This window comes from Brachionichthys hirsutus, chromosome 22 (assembly GCF_040956055.1).
Source record: "Brachionichthys hirsutus isolate HB-005 chromosome 22, CSIRO-AGI_Bhir_v1, whole genome shotgun sequence".
In the NCBI taxonomy this organism is placed as follows: Eukaryota; Metazoa; Chordata; class Actinopteri; order Lophiiformes; family Brachionichthyidae; genus Brachionichthys; species Brachionichthys hirsutus.
The window spans coordinates 2,570,076-2,585,069 of record NC_090918.1 but is presented as its reverse complement, the minus strand read 5'-3'; the positions used below and the strand labels follow the sequence as shown (position 1 = coordinate 2,585,069).

The 14,994-nt window shown below is 53.7% G+C and overlaps 1 protein-coding gene across 1 annotated transcript in view; it reads right to left on the bottom strand.

Annotated features, from left to right (window-relative positions):
* Positions 1-1,403: 1,403 nt before the first annotated feature.
* sbf1 (SET binding factor 1) overlaps positions 1,404-14,994 on the bottom strand; it is a 30,766-nt gene continuing 17,175 nt past the window's right edge. The window contains exons 14-42 of the mRNA XM_068755008.1: positions 14,849-14,947; positions 14,182-14,389; positions 13,916-14,028; positions 13,627-13,776; positions 12,728-12,796; positions 12,379-12,540; positions 11,956-12,221; positions 9,871-10,043; positions 9,723-9,796; positions 7,639-7,831; positions 7,408-7,535; positions 7,156-7,331; positions 6,238-6,377; positions 5,860-6,067; positions 5,557-5,753; positions 5,346-5,483; positions 5,168-5,263; positions 4,995-5,069; positions 4,529-4,701; positions 4,272-4,448; positions 4,095-4,196; positions 3,801-3,986; positions 3,586-3,712; positions 3,384-3,514; positions 2,962-3,297; positions 2,650-2,855; positions 2,487-2,574; positions 2,283-2,414; positions 1,404-1,642 (exon numbers count right to left, since the gene is read on the bottom strand). Of these exons, the coding sequence (XP_068611109.1) occupies positions 1,544-1,642; positions 2,283-2,414; positions 2,487-2,574; positions 2,650-2,855; positions 2,962-3,297; positions 3,384-3,514; positions 3,586-3,712; positions 3,801-3,986; positions 4,095-4,196; positions 4,272-4,448; positions 4,529-4,701; positions 4,995-5,069; positions 5,168-5,263; positions 5,346-5,483; positions 5,557-5,753; positions 5,860-6,067; positions 6,238-6,377; positions 7,156-7,331; positions 7,408-7,535; positions 7,639-7,831; positions 9,723-9,796; positions 9,871-10,043; positions 11,956-12,221; positions 12,379-12,540; positions 12,728-12,796; positions 13,627-13,776; positions 13,916-14,028; positions 14,182-14,389; positions 14,849-14,947 (4,422 nt within the window). The 3' untranslated portion in view covers positions 1,404-1,543. The remainder of the gene's footprint in view (positions 1,643-2,282; positions 2,415-2,486; positions 2,575-2,649; positions 2,856-2,961; positions 3,298-3,383; positions 3,515-3,585; positions 3,713-3,800; positions 3,987-4,094; positions 4,197-4,271; positions 4,449-4,528; positions 4,702-4,994; positions 5,070-5,167; positions 5,264-5,345; positions 5,484-5,556; positions 5,754-5,859; positions 6,068-6,237; positions 6,378-7,155; positions 7,332-7,407; positions 7,536-7,638; positions 7,832-9,722; positions 9,797-9,870; positions 10,044-11,955; positions 12,222-12,378; positions 12,541-12,727; positions 12,797-13,626; positions 13,777-13,915; positions 14,029-14,181; positions 14,390-14,848; positions 14,948-14,994) is intronic.

Here is a 14,994-nt window from a genome sequence, read left to right as displayed (position 1 = left end):
CCGAGGAAGAGGCGGGAAGATGTTTGAAATTTATTTTGGTAACCTTCGTCCAGGAAGTAAAACCCCAACCAGAGGCCCCCTCCTCCTCCTCCTCCTCCTCCTCTAACAGAGCTTTACATTCCACAGTAAATAAATATGTTTACAAAAAAGACATTGAGGGTTTATTTGTACATTTTTCCAAAAAGAAGCATTAGTCACATTAATACAGAAATAAACGAATGGCACGTTGAATTCCAAATGTAAAAAATAAAGTGGTGCTCGAGGAACTTCCTTACAGAGGAGACGAGTTAAATAAATTACTACCATAAACGTTACATACAAATCTGGAGTATATACAAAGGAGTTATTAGACACAAAAAAATAATCTACAATATCAAATCGTATGTTCAAAGACAGCAGGAGACCTTTATCTTACACAATGCAGGAATGGGAGTGGGTTCGTGTGTGGAAGAGAGAGAGAGGACAGAAAAGATTCTACATCCTGTACTAGAAGTAAAAAAAAAAAAAATCAGTTTTAAGCATAGAAGGAAAAATTAAAATCTTTCTGGAATTGTTTATTTCTGTTTTAAGATCCTGTCATAAATGAAATGATCAATGAAAGACGGGATTGATCTTGCTTCAGGTTTGTATGTTCTACAGGCTTTAACTCCAGGAGCTACGCTTCGATGCTTCAGTCGGACTGGAAGACGAGCTTTTCAAAGGACGTCTGTAAATAAATATTCTCTCAAAAATGTGGCTTTTTCAAACTGATTGGACGTGGAAGCAGAGTCAGCGCGATCCAAAGACGTGTCGCGGGGCCCGGGTGGGAAAAATACCTGAACTGCAGAGTCTCCGATGCATCCCATAATATCACTGCTTCTCCTCCCGTTTCCTTCCGAGTGTTAATAGTGGTTGTTTGGGGATCAGAACGCAGGCGAGGACCGGAGCAGCGAGGGAATTGTCATCTACCTTTGTAAACACTCAAAGTGGGGGCGACCCGGTGGCCCCCCTCCGACCCCCCCCCCGATGGACCGAGTCTCCTGGTTTGATCTCTCTGACCGCTTCGAGTCTTTCACAGTATAACCGTCGTCGATCTCTTTCTGGTAGAAATTGAAGATTTTTGGAAAACAAAAAAATGGAATCCTTCATGGACCGTTGAGGCCCCCCGCCCCCCCCGGATCCACCTTCATCCCGGCTCAGAGCAGCCCCACCTCCCAACAGCTCCTGCTGTCCCACAGCCGAACTGCAGCTCCTCCGTCGTTCCTCCTAGGGAAGGGGAGTAAATCAGGGGCGTGTTCAAAGGTCTATCGCTGTGCGCACAGACATCCAGCTCACAGGGTGGGGGGCCGGGGGGAGGGGGGGGCGAGAGGCTGCAGCTACTTGGTGAAGACAGCGAGTGGTTCTTCAGACTTTTTTTTTTTTGTCTTTTAATTACTTTTATACTAAAAAACACAGAAATGTGACGTGACGTTAACAGTCCAGCAGAGCGCTGATAGGCCCCTCCCCTTCTCCGTGCAGCCGGGACGAACCGACCAGAGACCGTCCCTCGGGCGCCACGGCGCCGCTAGGCGTCCGACAGGCAGCTCTGGACGCTGTCCATCCACAGCTGAGCGTTCAGGCTGTCCTGAGCACAGAAGTAGTAAACTCGTTTGGTCGTCTTGAGCTGAAAGAAAGCAGGAAGTGGATTAGATGCCGAACGTGTGGCAGCAAGCGACACATCAGAGACCACAACTTTAACAAACGTGTGTCATGTCGAGTAGATATTGGAGTAATAATCGTTTCATAGTTATCAAAACTGTATAATAGAAGGTTTAGTGGCCACGTTTACGTTTTTTTAAAGGCAGTTCCCAAACACTGAAATATCTGGGACAAAATAGCAAACAGATGCTGCTGTTCGGCGCCTCTGGAAATGAAACCTAAACTTAATTTACAGCTGGCTGCACGCTACCATGGTAACCGGTGAGGTGACATTTTTTTTTTTTTAGCACACACTAAAACATTTTTGCCAATTTTCACCAGAACATTAGCACCAAAAATAAACTTTATCCACTCTGTCCTTCTTCGACTCCTGGAGGAGCCACGGGTAGAGCGCGGAAACAGGGGGGGAGGGGGGGGGGGGGTGCGCCGCCAGACATGTTTCAATACTTGATCACAGAACTACCCAGGATCGACTGGATGGTTTCATTTTGCAGTTTTTGGATTAATCGTGACCCGAAACCACCAAATATTCGTGTCGAAACACGGGAAAAGTGATTTTATTTTACAACATGTCCCCTTTAATTATCCCCCTGGTGTGAACTCACATCAAAAAAGGCTTTCTCCTCGATGTTTTTCGGCGCTCCCATGGTCGGCGTTCCGGGAGTGACGGACTCCACGTCGGCCAGCTCGATCACGCCTTTGCACTCCTGATCCCGTCTGCTCTCGTAATACCTCAGCTGGGCACAGAAACGGTCGAGTTAGAGACCGCCGCTTGTTGAGGCCGCAACGAATGAGATTTGATTTCTTGCCTGATGTTTGGTCTTGTCCAGCACAAACCACCGTGGTTTCCATGGTTTCAGCAACGCCCCTTTCTTAAACAGGATGCCTTCAAAACTCCTGATGGGACAGATCCGAACAAAAATTAAGCCACTGCCTCTGCCTCCCGACTCTCCCCGGCGTGGAACTACAGACCTGTTCTCGCTCTCCGTGCTCTGGAACTGGCTGTACAGCGTGCTGGTGGTGGTCCGGCCGGCGACCGGCGTGGAGGTGGCGCTGGCCTCGCATTCCAGCGCCAAGTTAATGGAGGAGCCGACGCCCCTCTCCTGCAGGTAGACGCCCTGGGAGCGCCGCTGGTGGCTCAGGTTGGACGACATCAGCAAGGAGCCGGAGAAGGACGGCTGAGGAGGAAGGACATTGATTATGTTCCACGTGTCAGATAACGGACATCCCGTTATTGATTGAAGATCTTCGATCGGTCCACCAAAGACATTCCGTCCGTCTCACCTTGCTCTCCAGTTTGACCTCCGCCCTCTGCGCGCTCTTGACCTTATCCCACGCCTCCTTCCACCTCTCCGCCGCGTGGCCGAGCTCCGCCTCCAGACCCTGCAGGTCGTGCAGCAGCTTGGTGATGGCGTCTGGCGCCGCCTTGCTCAGGCTGTCGTAGCACGGCCACACGACGCGCCGCTGCGACTTGGAGTCGGACTTGTCCGCCGCCTCCTCGGCCGCGCGCTCCTGCCGACCCCCGAGCTCCCAGTCGTAGGACGGCCCCTCCGAGAGCGTCTCCTCCAGGTAGAAGCCCCACACCTTCAGGTTGGAGACGAAGGTGTACGGCCGCAGCACCTGCAACGCGCAAAGCCCCGACGTCTCACTTCCTGCGCGGTAAATAAAAAGCGGCTACGTCTTCGTTCCCCGTGCTCGGGCCTCACCTCGTCGTCCTCGGGGGCGAACATGTAGTTGTAGAAGGCGGGAGATTTCTTACTGAGCCTGTCGATGTAGTCCCACACGGACTTGCACACCTGGGCGCTCCTCCTCTCGCCTTTCTCCTCGTACAGGACTCCTGCAGACGCACAAGCGCGGTCAGAAACGCGCGTCGCGCCTGAGAGCGTCTCGGAGACGACGCGTCTTTACCCAGCTCGATGCGCTCGTAGTCCGAGTCCAGCAGGAAGGTGCGGAAGCGGTTGGACACGTAGTGGTAGGCCAAGAACTTCAGGTAGTACTGACTGAACTCGAACTCCATGGGGAACTGGAGGTGGATCTGGGGGGGGACACAGATCGGGGGCGGGGTCAGATCTCTGGCCCAGGCTGACGTCTCAGAGGCGCCGCGCGTCCCCCCCCCCACTGACCTGGTGGACGCAGTCCAGGAACTGCAGGAAGATGGGGGTGAAGCCGCTGCTCTGGCTGCCCAGCGTTTGCGCCCCCCGGTGGCTGAACCGGTGGCCGAACGACAGCCATTCCTTCTCCACCAGCAGCCGGAAGCCGTCGAATGTTCGGTAGTACGGGTCGGACAGCAGCTGCACCAGAGACACCACCTGGACGCGCGCGCGCGCACACACACACACACACACACACACACACGCACCGGTCACACCGAGCCGCGCCCAGGAGCAGCACTCGGGCTTTAAGGCGCAGAGTCCAACCTGAGTGGTGACGTCCCACCCGTCCTCCAGGCTCACCATCACCGACGAGCCCGCGTCCAGAAGCTCCACCACCAGGACAGAGACCTGCAGGACTCTGTGGAGCTGAAGACACACAAACCGGGTCAGTAAAACAGAAGAAAAAAGACCCGAAAGGAGCGAAGCGCCGAGAGCACCGACCAGAGCCATCCAATCAGAGTCCTCCAGGCAGCGCTGGAAGCTCATGCCGGGCTCGGCGTTCAGCGAGCTCGGCACGCAGGCCTTCATCAGCTTCTTGAAGCTGTTCTTCACCTGCCGCACGTCGCACACCTCGATGGGGACCACCTCCCACTGCTGGAACGAGTCCTGCTTCCCCCCCTGCGTGCAGAAACAGCGTCAGGGCCCCCCCCCAAACCTCATCCTTCCTGTCGTGTGTTTTCACCGCGTCCGCCGGTCACCTTGAGCTGAGCCTTGTCTCCGATGATGTAGAGGTAGGCCTTGTGCTGGCGGAGGAACAGCGCCTCGGTCGGACCCCCGTTGGGCTGCGGGGACTCCCTCCCCGCCAGGCGCGTGCCCACGTCTGGATTGTAGGCGCTGGGGCGTCCGCCGCCACGGATGCTGCCCCATTTACCTACGGGAGACAGAAAAAGCAGGGTCTTCAAAGGACGCGTGAAACAACAAAGGAATCAAAGGTCACGTGGAAGCCACGAGCAGCCACGCCGATGGCGGCGTCCCGATGACACGCTGGTCGCCGCCGACGTTCACCAGAAAGAAGCAGAATCAAACAGCATGCACCCCCCCCCCCCGCCCCCGCAGGGCTGAAAGACCACCAGTCCGCTGAGACAGAGCGCTACCACGCTACCCGGGACATGATCTGATTGGTTAGAGAGGATCGCAAGGAGGGGGGGGCGGGGCCTACTGTACCTCTGGGAGGATTCCTGGCCTTGCCAGACGCTTTGGATTGAGAGAGGGAGATGACCTTCGCCCTTTGACCCAGAGCTGAGGTCAAACGAGAGACGGCCAGTTAAACGCCACGCCCACGCCACACAGTGGGGGATGGTTTCAACACACACACACACACACACACACACACACACCTCCTCTGCTGAAGGTTCCAGGAGCGTCGTCCTTGGCGCCCATCACCTGCTTCATCAGAGCGCCGATCTTGGGCTGCCGGAGCTTATCTGACGAGTCTACGGCGAGGAGAACGCGTCAGCGCAGCGCTAGCGAGGCGTGTAGCACGCATGTAGCACGCGTGCTAGTCGACCCACCGACCTGAGGTGCTCATGTGCGTGGACGTGAAGCCGCCGAGCGTGTTTCTGCCCGTCCTCTCGCTGTAAGAGGGCATGGAGCTGATGACGGCCTGCAGGTACTTCTCCTGCTCCAGACTGGTGGAGTCTGCCTGGGACGGCACTGCAGGGGGGGGGGGGGGGGTGTTAGGGTTAGCTGACGTTTTCATCGTGCGCCGCTGAACAGCGTCTCCTACCTGCAGCAGGTGCGTTCGGCGACTTGAAGAAGCCCACCACCCCCTTGGCGTGGAGGCCGGCGGACCTCAGCAGGACGGCCTTCGTCCGCGAGCTCCTCCAGCAAACCACGGGGAAGCGGTTCTGCCGGTAGCAGCGGCAGATCCGCTGGAGGGTCGTGTCTGGGATGCTCTGAGGCACAATCAGGAGGCCAGGGTAACTGCGACACACACACACACACACACACACACACGCACACACACGCACCGCATCAAACACACGCCTCCTCGCCCCCCCCCCAGCGCTGACTGCGGCGCGTCCCCCACCTCCTGCAGACGGTGTACATGCGGTTGACGGTTGAAATCCTGAAGGGCTCGTTCTTGGAGCGCGTCAGGCTGCTACTGAGCGTGCCCAGGCCCAGGCGCTGGTAGTCGCGGCAACAGGCCCGCTCGACAACGTTGCTCATGGTCTGCCGGTCGGACGATCGGATGGTGGAGGAGAGGGTGAGAGAGCTCTGCTCCACTTCCTCTGAAACTGTGGAGAAGCAAACAAACGAGGTGAGCTTTGCTTTCACAGGAAGACGGCGGGGGGGGGTTCTAGTTTGTAGAGCCCGTCCCCCCCCATTTATTTTCTTTTTATATCATGCTTTGCTGGCTGTCAGTGCACGACACAAATGAAAATGAATCGAGTCAGAATCGATTCACCCGAGATCTCGTCCTCGTCCAGCTCGGACTGGAAGCTGCTCCGATTGTCCCCCCAGGTGGGCGGGGCGTACTTCTTCCTGGTTACGTGCTGCCGGCCAATGGTCTTCTTGGCGGTCCTCACCAGGTTTTTGGAAAGCGTCCTGACAAAGACGAGGGAGACAGAAAGAAGAGAGAGAGAGAGAGAGAGAGAGAGAGAGAGAACCCGATTAAACGCATCACTGTGCAGAGTCACACGCTGCCCTTTAAACACACAAACTCGGCGTTCATCTCAGTGAAAGATCCACAGCTGGGAACTCACTACTGAGGTGCAGCTAGGTTAGCATGGAGCTTTTTAGCTAACACACACACACACACACACACACACACACAGTGAGGAACAGGGAAGAATGGAGGCAGTACAACGGCCGCCACATTTTCCACTGATGAATTATTCATGTTCCTTTCAATCACCACAAAAGAGAAAAGGGGGCGGGGGGGGGTGACTTTGAACAAGCCAAGGCTTTATCCTTTATCAGAGAACCGAACCCTCCGGCATCGATAAGAAGATTCCCCCCGGACTAGGATCCATGGCGATGTGGATCGCCTGCAGGTTTAATGTGAGACGTTTCCACACCGAATCGCACGAGACACGAAGCTTCAAAATGTTTCTCCTGTTGATGCGTGCGCAGTAACTTCCTGTTTACACACCAGCTCGTCACACTTCGTACTATAACTGGCCTAAATGGTTACAGTTCCAAGAACTCAAGCCAGACTGGCTCAGTGGTTTTTAAACTGGGGGGGGACACTGAGGGGAAAAATGGTTGCAGAGTGCCTTTGTCTGACTTTGCTGCCGTCCTTTTTGCAGACTACAGTGCGTCACCTGGTTCTTGCTGCTGATTGGACGGACAACGTTCTTGTTCTCCATCTTTAATTCCTTACTTGAGCGACTGGTTCTTGTCCTTGGCCTTGTGCTCCACCACCATCTTTCCACTCTGCCCCACGGTGAAAGCGAAGGTTCCCTGGACGTGCTGAGGGTAGCGCAGTTTGTGCATGTGCTTCCTGAAAACCTCGGCCAGGTCTGACGCGACCTCCTCATCGAACGCAATCTTCACAAGCTTTGCAGACGGAGGAAAGGACACGGTGAGAGCAACGAAACGATGGCGTGGACCTTTGCGGAGCGCCGAGGAGTACCTGGAAGGTGCAGGACCGGAGCTGGAGCCCCTCCTGGACATACTGGTCCATCGGGACAGAGACTGAGATCCTCTTCTCTTTAGTAAGGGAAGCGATGGGAAATGAACGAGTCACTTCCTGCTCGCCCACTGAGGGAGAAAGACGCACAGCCAATGAGCAGGGCTTAAAGGACCCCCCCCACAAGGAACCGGGGAGGAGCTGAGCCGCCCAGCGTCGTGCGTCTCATCTCACCCAGCGGGTCACTGGGCGTGCCCTTGAAGATGAGCCGGTAGGTGGTGAGGAAGACGGCGCCCTCGGCAGGGAGCAGAGGCGGACCGCCCACGAGGCCCGTTGCCTCCTCGCGGCCGTCGGGGACCAGGTGGACCCGCATGGCGTCCATCACCAGCTCCTCCCCGGGTAACAGCGTTGGCCTCAGCAGCTTGGGCTGCACACGGACAGGAAGAGAAGAAGACGGGAAGATCAGCGACGCTGCGGCGAGAAACAGATGCGTGGAGGAGTGGAGCTCAGGCTCATCTTAATTTAGCGACTCGTTCCCAGGCATGAAGGCGGGCAACCCTTAAAGGTCCCATATTAAACCCCGCAAGTTAATACCCAGACACTTATATGAAATATCTGTTACAGTCTTTGGTCAAAAATAGACTTCTTCTAGCTCTTCCTGGGGGGGGGGGGATCCCAGGCCAGCTGAGAGACATAGTCTCTTCTGCGTGTCCTGGGTCCTCCCCGTGGTCTCACCAGGGAGGCGTTCATCCGTGCTCCTCCCGGATGACGTCTCAACCGATCTCTAAGGGAGAGCGCAGCCCCCCCCTACGGTGGAAGCTCATTTCAGCCGCTTGGACCCGCGACCTTGTTCTTTCGGTCACTCCCCAAAGCTCGAGACCACAGGTGAGGGTGGGAAAGAAGATCGACCGGTAAATGGAAAGCTTCGCCTTTGGGCTCAGCTTCCTCTTCACCATGACGGATCTGTGCCGAGTCCGCACCACTGCAGGCGCTGCAGCGACCCGCCCGTCCGTCTCCCGCTCCATAAAGCGTCTCGTTCAAAGTGTTTCCCACACAATAAAACATTTTTGCCAAATGTTCGCCGGAATATTACCACCAAAAATAAACTTTATGCAGGGAAAATGCCGCAGGTAGAGCGAGGGCCCACAGAGCCCAGACAGAGGGACGCACGCACGCATGTGCACGTTCTTTCAAACGTGTTTCAATACGTGACTACAGACCTACGCAGGATTGGCTGGACGGTTTAATTTGCTGGTTTTGGGGTTGATAATGATCCAAACTCACCATAATAGTGTAGAAATATGGGAAAAGTGAGTTTTTCATAATATGGGACCTTTAGATGAGTTAAAAACAAGCAGAATAATGAAGCGACACAATGATGACTGGTAAAGCCTGATCATGATACTGGTTTCCATGAGTCAGCTACGAACACTCAAAGCACTCATCAGTTTCATGCTTCCACAACATGCTGCGGTTTACCGGCTGTTTGAGGAGGTTGGATCCGCATGTTTGAACATAATTATTGATACAACACACACACACATCAGCTGTTGGAGAACGGGAATCCCAACAGACAAACTCAAGTACACAATCAGTAACAAAGTAATATTTATTGAGATGTTTGCTACGTCGTTCTCGACCGGGCGGCTGAATCTGTGTGAATAGCAACAAATTGAAATATGAAATTTGTCCTCTTACATCACTTCCTGCCCGGAGAGCTTCCTACGGAACTCCACCTCTGCTAGGAAATGAATTAGAACTACAATAACCTGCTCCGCAACACCTTATGCACACATGTCTACGATCCAGCTGTAGATACGCAGCGGGGGGGGGGGGGAACAGGGTTCCTCTGCGGCCATGTAACTGCTGCGATCCCAAAGTGGGCGCCATTGCTTTTGTGCTTTAGCTCTGCCCAAATGACATCATCTTACATGCTGGACAAGCGCTGATGGCAAATTGCGAGAGCAGAGAGGCAGGAGATGATGGAGGAAGACGTGGCGAGGGCCGGAAGCTGCTCCACTCTCAAGTCTTTAGTGAAACGGCAAAACGCGTCGCTTCAGGCTCAGTGAAGCAACGACAGAACGCACTCGGCTCAGCAGGGCCTCGCAGACCGAACGGCACAACGGGGGGGGCAATCACCCAGCATGCACTGCTCAGGCGTGCTGCGAGCCACACTGTTCTGTCTCCGGTGGACAGACGTACCTGCCGTGACACCGTGAGGCTGCGCTGTAGGGGTTGGCGGAGAGGGGAGCGGGCGGGAGCGGCCGCGGTTCTGCAAGGCCTTTGTCCAGCGGAACGTAAAAAAAGGAATCGGTTACCTTTTGGATCGGCGGCAGCCTCTTACTCTCCCTGTGGACTGCGTCCAACGTCTCGATGTGCATCTGAACGATATCTGTGGAGAGACGGACCGGCGATCGGTGCGCTGCCCTCTGTGGTTCAAACGGAGGTGACGGAGGCGGCGCGTACCTGGGATCATGGTATGGAGAGCCTTCAGGTGCTCGTTTGTCACGCCGCTCTCGTTGCACACTTTGTCTACGAAGCGGTTGATGAAGCGCACCACAGAGTTAGCCACATCCGAGCTCTCGGCGTCTTCGAAGCCGCTCTCTGTGTCGTAGCTTTCAGCCATGCTGCCGGCAATACTGCAAGAAAAAGGAAACCATTTAGAGCAGGGGTCCCCCCAAACACCGGGCCGGAAGGCTTTTGTTACCGGGCAGTACAGAAAGAATAACGAATTAATATAATTTCCGTTGTATCGATAATGACCGTTTAAAAGGTGTTTTATTTTGAAAAAAGGCCGGCTATTCTCCAACAATCGCTTGCGAAGTCTTGAAAACTACTTCGGCACATAGAGGCCAAGAACCCGGGATTAAAAGACAAGAACATGGAATTTCCTGAAAGAAAAAAATGTGAACACGAAGGACAAGAAGCCACGATTGAGACCACAATTTAATGGAGAGTAAATATTGGTGTAACAATTGTTTAATAGTCATTGAAAGTACATAATACAAATTTTAGCGGTTAGATTATATTCCTCTTTTTTAATCTTTTCAGTGCTCGGCATGAAAACAGAGGGGGACCACCGATTTAGTTTTTTTTATTATTCTTCATAGATTGAATAAGAAGCTATGCTCTTCTGATGTGTTTTGTATTTACTGTAATATAGGTGCAGGTTTTTTCCCTTCATTATTATATATATTTATATATAAGGTAAAACATGTTCTCTGGGACCACTGATCATGATTTGTCAAACGATCATCAGATTTAATGGGATTTAAAGGGTTTAAATTAACATTTGCTAGCTAACACAAAATTAAAAGTGAACATACGTTTGAATATTTTATATAGTTGTTGAACGCTTCCTGCCCCGTGTTGCGTCTAAGCCCCTCCTTCCTGCCCCGTGCTGCGTCTAAGCCCCTCCTTCCTCCCCGTGTTGCGTCTAAGCCCCTCCTTCCTGCCCCGTGCTGCGTCTAAGCCCCTCCTTCCTGTCCCGTGCTGCGTCTAAGCCCCTCCTTCCTGCCCCGTGCTGCGTCTAAGCCCCTCCTTCCTGCCCCGTGCTGCGTCTAAGCCCCTCCTTCCTGCCCCGTGCTGCGTCTAAGCCCCTCCTTCCTCCCCGTGTTGCGTCTAAGCCCCTCCTTCCTCCCCGTGCTGCGTCTAAGCCCCTCCTTCCTGCCCCGTGCTGCGTCTAAGCCCCTCCTTCCTCCCCGTGCTGCGTCTAAGCCCCTCCTTCCTGCCCCGTGCTGCGTCTAAGCCCCTCCTTCCTCCCCGTGCTGCGTCTAAGCCCCTCCTTCCTCCCCGTGCTGCGTCTAAGCCCCTCCTTCCTCCCCGTGCTGCGTCTAAGCCCCTCCTTCCTGCCCCGTGCTGCGTCTAAGCCCCTCCTTCCCGCCCCGTGCTGCGTCTAAGCCCCTCCTTCCCGCCCCATGCTGCGTCTAAGCCCCTCCTTCCTGCCCCGTGTTGCGTCTAAGCCCCTCCTTCCTGCCCCGTGCTGCGTCTAAGCCCCTCCTTCCTCCCCGTGCTGCGTCTAAGCCCCTCCTTCCTGCCCCGTGCTGCGTCTAAGCCCCTCCTTCCTCCCCGTGTTGCGTCTAAGCCCCTCCTTCCTCCCCGTGCTGCGTCTAAGCCCCTCCTTCCTGCCCCGTGCTGCGTCTAAGCCCCTCCTTCCTCCCCGTGCTGCGTCTAAGCCCCTCCTTCCTGCCCCGTGCTGCGTCTAAGCCCCTCCTTCCTCCCCGTGCTGCGTCTAAGCCCCTCCTTCCTGCCCCATGCTGCGTCTAAGCCCCTCCTTCCTGCCCCGTGCTGGGTCTAAGCCCCTCCTTCCTGCCCCGTGCTGCGTCTAAGCCCCTCCTTCCTGCCCCGTGCTGCGTCTAAGCCCCTCCTTCCCGCCCCGTGCTGCGTCTAAGCCCCTCCTTCCTGCCCCGTGCTGCGTCTAAGCCCCTCCTTCCTGCCCCGTGTTGCGTCTAAGCCCCTCCTTCCCGCCCCGTGCTGCGTCTAAGCCCCTCCTTCCTGCCCCGTGCTGCGTCTAAGCCCCTCCTCCTTCCCGCTAACGGCCGCCGTGGGTACCTGTTGGTGACGTAGCTGTTGCTGACACTCTCCACGTCTCCGAGGCCAGAGCTCCTCAGCAGGCGGTTCTTGCTGGTGTCCAGCGGCAGCAGCAGGTAGCTCATCCTGTTGGCGTAGTGGATGGCCTGGCTGAACACGGTGCTCTCCTCCTTCTGCACGTGCTCCGCCTGCGTCTCTTTGCCGAGCGTCGGCCACAGCCGGTTCTGCTCCGATGCCAGCTCCAAGGCGCACATTTTTCTCCCATTGACCGACGCCCCCTGCTGCTCCTGACGAAGAATCGAAGGAGGTGAATCGTCTCAAGATCCAAGTGACAATCTGCTCAGCAGGGTGGAAGACCGACTCATTCCTCTAAAACCTTCTATAATATGCAACATCACGTCTTAGGCCCCCTCTGGTGACATCGAGTGTAACAGGAGTACTCACGGAGTTATTTTGCGGTTCTCCCTCCTCCGTCTCCAGGTACAGCGCTCTGATGTGGTTCTGGACGTCACTGTAGAACATGGACTCCCAGAACTGCATGGTGGCCCACACCATGTGCTCCTGGACGCAGCTGTAGGCAAACTGCGTGATGCCGGCGCCCAGTTTCTGTCAAACACAAGAAGATACTTGAATATAATGAATTGGGTTGTGCAGCTTGGACTACATTTTAACAGGCGCAGTTCTCCAACAAACAGAAAACAATTTGGATCTTTAGCGGTTTAAATGGGTTCTCAGGCTGAACTCTTCCCAAAGGAAGAGTTCAGGACTTTGGTGATGCTGGTTCTGAACTTACTCTGCAGAAGGCCGTGACCAGTGGGAGGAGAGCAGCTGCAATCCCGTGCTCATCGATGTGAGAGCAGTCCTGACGGAAACAAACGGTTAATACTGTGACAATGTCTAAACATTCATTATTACTTGCCTACGGTTTCAGTCTCTTTAAAATGTGTACTCCTGACGTGTCTAATGTGTGTCCTTACTAAAAGACAGCAAGACAAATGTTATCTACATCAAACCAGCGGTCCCTAACCGTTCATATTCACGTATTTTTCTTCCAAAAACAAATTCCAAGGGCTTGTCTTTCAATCCAGGGTTCTCGAGCTCTATGTGTCGGAAGCAGCTTTGAAGGCTGCTTTACCTCATTTGCTAGCTTTGCTGCCACCTATTATGCAGAGCGGACTTGGTGCATGAGTCACCTTGTTGATCAACCTGTATTTTAACTCCTAGTATTGTCTGTTAAAAGAAGCTCCTCTTCTTTCCCCTCCGTTGGCCTTTTCCCCTTTGCAAAGAAGCTTATTTTACTAATTTCCGCTACTTTATGGACGTATTTGTATCTTTACGCGTTACGATTCACAGATGAATGTTACTCCTACTACTGTACTTTCGGCTTGTCCCTTTAGGGGTCGCCACAGCAAATCAACCTTCTTCTCTTCACCCTGTCCTTTGCAACATCCTCCCCAACACCAGCCACTCTCATGTCCCCCCTCACTACGTCCTTCTCCTGGGTCGTCCTCTAGCCCTGTTCCCTGGCAGTTCCATCCTCAGCATCCTTCTACCGATATACTACTCGGAGACGTTTTCCTACCAAACAAAAACATCTTCCATCTCGACATGCTGAATAAACGCTGCTACTTTGCGTTTCCAGCTCTTCTACTTATTCTAGTGCTGTTCTAATACGTATATTCGCAGGCTCACCTGCAGGGTGCAATTCATCATCCGGACAATGTAGTCAAATTGCTGGTCATCCAGCACGGCTCGGTTTTGCAGTACATGCTGATTGAGCTCCTGCGTCAGACAAACGCGTGCTGTTCGGCCCTTCAGAGCCCTCAACACGGCCGGCATTAGCTGGACAGAGAAGACAAGCACAACAGCTGGATTAGAAATCCCCTCGCAAAAGTCAACAACCTAAAAATAGGCACTTCAGACATTTAGAACATCCCAGGAAACCAGATGAGTTCACGTTTAAGGGCGTGCTCACTCTTACCTTCTTGGCCTCCAGCATCTTGTTCTCAAAGATGTAAGTGATGCAGTTCCGAACCACCTCCAGCCTGCGGGCGCTGTTGGCCATGACGTTGCCGTTCCTGTCCACGATGTCTCCTGTGGAGACAGAAAGGATTGATGAGACACAGATGGAGCTGACAAATATTTATTTGACATTTATCTGCTCAAACTTTCTTAAAACACGACATTTACAAAATCTATTTTCAATCCGCTCAGTCTCTCCCACCCCCCCACCCCCCTCCAGCTCACCCAATGGGGGCCCAGAGGGCACCATGCCCTTCAGTTCTGCCTTGACCACAGGCGGCGCAGTCCTGAGTTTAGCGGCAGCGTGGTCGATGAAGAGCTCCACAACGACTTCGTCGAGCGAAGGGAAAGGCTTCTGATTGCGTGCAGCGTTCTGTTTGTTTTCTGACGGCCGTGCAAGTTTGTGCATCGCCACGGCAGGGTAAGGATTCTCCTTGAGGGAGGCAAAGACGGAGAAAAAGATGACAAATTGTATACTGTATAAATTGTCACTCCGCACAACAACTGCTTACATTGTCACTACAAACCTCACACTTCACTATCATTTATTCATACTTGATCTTTTTTTAGCCAATCTTTTTATGGGCTGTGTCCTTCGCATTGTACTTGACTTGTTTTTTTGCACCTTTACTGGTTTTTGCACTGTGCAGAGCCTGTTTAATTTCATTGCATCACCGTGTTTAATGACAATAAAGTGCTATTCTATTCTATTCAAAAAGGAAAACGGCTGAGATTAAGACCACAACAGAAAGAGCTGGACAAAAAGAGAGCTATGAGGGAGGAGGACATGTCATTGTGCAAGAAGAAGAAAAGAGAAGACAAACTGGATGTTAAGGTGAAGAAAAGAGGTCGGCACAGAGTTGACTGGAGTCCATTGCACTGGAGAACATACATTTTTGAAGAGCTGCTCAGCCAGCTCCTTGACATGGTTCAGGACTTTGTGTGGACAGGCCTCGTCCCTTCGTATCCTTCCAACATGATTGGCGACGAGCTGTCGACAGGATACAAAAGTAATGTCAGTTTAAATATCAGCATCAA